Genomic DNA, 2,731 nt, shown 5'->3' with positions numbered 1-2,731 from the left:
ATATATATTTATACATTGTTTATTTTTTCTCAAAGGATCTGATGAAAATGAAGCTTATGTTACTGTTGAGGACAGAGAAATGGTTGGCCAGTGTTTTCCTGATCTCTTGGAGCAATTTTCACAGAAATTAAACAAGAAAACAAAGACAAAACCTGGTTTGTTGATATTTATTTCTTTAACAAACTCCTGTTATTTAGTGATGTGTTGTAGTATAGCTAGTAGCTAGGCCAGCGATTTACAATATCACTGTATATTATTTTAACAGACTAATGTCATGTAGTGATGAGTCATAGCTTAATGGCTAGGTTAGGATTCTATGCAACAAGACAGAGTTCATTAGAATATTCAGTAAAATAATTATTATATTGGTTTCAAATTTTGATACAAGGTCAGTAAAATAATAATTAAAGTGATAGGTCAACTCAGGCATTTATACGTGGCTGTGTGATAAGTAGCTTGTTAACCAACCACTTGGTTCCTGGTTCAGTTCTAATGCAGGGCACCTTGGGCAAGTGTCTTCTACTATAGCCTCGGGCTGACCAAAGCCTTGTGAGCAGATTTGGTAGATGGAAACTGAAAGAAGCCCATCATATATATATATATATATATATATATATATATATATATATATATATATATATATGTTGAGATCTAGCTTGACCCTGTTAGAGAAAGAAACCCAGCTGTTTCTTGCAATACATACCAATACATACATCTAAAACAACATTCTTTCAGGGCCCCTTGAAATACTATTCTGGATCTCCAATTTACTATTTTCTTGTGTGGTTCCCCTTTGATTACTATTTTATTCTGGTGGACCCCTATAGCCGTTCAATGTTTAAAACTAGTTTTATAGAAGCTTCTTTTAAAATTCCTGTTTTGTTCATCACACGTTCACTTGTGTAGGTTGAACCCTGTAAAATGTTAGGGAAAGAAACCCAGCTGTTTCATGCAATGAATACGTCTAAAGCAAATTTTTTTTCATGGACCCATAACTTGCTACTGTGAGTTCTTGTTTGCTATTTTGCTTGCATGGGGACCCCTCCAAAAAATCTTATATGGACCCAGGTTGAGAACCACCAATTCTAAGCTGACAGCAGTAGGAAGGATAGAGCAATAAGGGAGAGTGAAGTATTTACTATTTTATTGTGTGGACCCCTGAAAATCTTATCTGGACCTTCAGGGGCCATATGGACCCTGGTTGAGAACCACTGCTCTAAAGCATGCTTGCTACATTCCTTCATGGTCTTCAAAAATACATATGAATATATAAATGTGTGTGTGTGTTTGTGTGTGTGTATATATATATATATATATATATATATATATATATATATATATTTCATGAAGTGTATGTAGCTGGTCTTTTTCAATTTCTCATTTCAGCCTCCAGAATTAGCAGCAAGACAAAGAAGACCAGAGCAAAAGAAAACTCAGCACTGACCCAACAAGTTTTGTTGCTGAATATGGAAGGACTTACTCTGAAACCAAACAAAGCAGCTACACAGAAGGCTGTGAAAGGGGCCAGTGAGGAATTACCTGTCAAAAGAGAGAAACACACGGGGACATTTGCATGTGAGCAAGTTCTTTCAACTTTTAATGAAAAATCTATAAGAAACTGTTTATCTTCGGTTTCTCAGAATGAGGAACCTTCTTCTGGTGCCAGGGTGACCAATTTAAACTGTAACAATACTGAGTCTTCTGAGCCAGACACTTCTGATGATGAATATTTACCTCTTAAAGAAAGAATAAAGAACTCTTGTGTACAAATTCAAAACCATAAACCAAAGAAGGAAATGTCTAGAACATCATTATTACCATCATTTACCAATTCCATTAAATCAGAACCTAACTCTGAAACATACTCCAAAAGCAGAAACCAAATCCGAAACTGTACAAGTGTATCAATGTGTTCTGATCAACAGACCAATACCATCAGTCACGGTGCCAGTATTACTGAGTCAATTGATTTAAGAGGAAAGTCTTATTCCTCTTGTCCAGAGATAGACTCTTCCAATGATGAAGACTCTGATGACAGCCTATTTCTTCCTGTTTCTCAAAAACTGCTTAGCCGTTACCAAATTTCTGGTGAGTCTCAAAACGAAGATAATTTTCAGTCTAATCAATGCCTCCCATTAAATTCCTCTCAGATTCCATGTGATGACAGCATCAAAATAAACCATTGTGAAAGAATGGAAGAACTGAATAAATCAACAGAGTTTTCTCAAAAATTTCAAGATAATTCTGCTGAACACTTTGACAATTCTCAATTATCCAAAACGGCTGAAATAACTGAACAATTCTTCCTGTTGAATGTAAATGAAGTAGAAGTCTTGTCATCAAACCATTCTGGAATGGTATCAATGGCCACACTTCAACAGAGTAAGGACACTGTCGAGAGGTCATTTGGTACAGATGCCAAGCAGCTGTGTACGGATACTGTTGAAAGGTCATTCAGTACAGATGCTACACAAGTGTGTAAGGACACTACGAAGAGGTCATTTGGTACAGATGCTACACAACTGTGTAGGGATACTATCAAGAAGTCTACAGATACTACACAAGTGTGTACAGACATTATCAAGAGGTCATTCAGTACAGATGCTACACAGCTGTGTACGGGCACTGTTGAGAGGTCATTCAGTACAGATGCTACGCAGCTGTGTACGGACACTGTTGAGAGGTCATTCAGTACAGATGCTACGCAGCTGTGTACGGACACTGTTGAGAG

At 36.8% G+C, this 2,731-nt stretch overlaps 1 protein-coding gene across 1 annotated transcript in view; it reads left to right on the top strand.

Annotated features, from left to right (window-relative positions):
• Window positions 1–2,729, top strand: part of LOC106869487 (flap endonuclease 1) — a gene marked incomplete at its 3' end in the record, with an annotated part of 14,047 nt that extends 11,318 nt beyond the window's left edge. The window contains exons 11-12 of the mRNA XM_014915250.2: window positions 36–155; window positions 1,387–2,729. Coding sequence (XP_014770736.2) covers window positions 36–155; window positions 1,387–2,729 — 1,463 coding nt within the window. The remainder of the gene's footprint in view (window positions 1–35; window positions 156–1,386) is intronic.
• Between the last annotated feature and the right edge of the window lie 2 nt (window positions 2,730–2,731).

Source organism: Octopus bimaculoides, chromosome 15, assembly GCF_001194135.2.
Source record: "Octopus bimaculoides isolate UCB-OBI-ISO-001 chromosome 15, ASM119413v2, whole genome shotgun sequence".
Lineage (NCBI taxonomy): Eukaryota > Metazoa > Mollusca > Cephalopoda > Octopoda > Octopodidae > Octopus > Octopus bimaculoides.
This window is presented reverse-complemented; position numbering and strand designations above follow the sequence as displayed.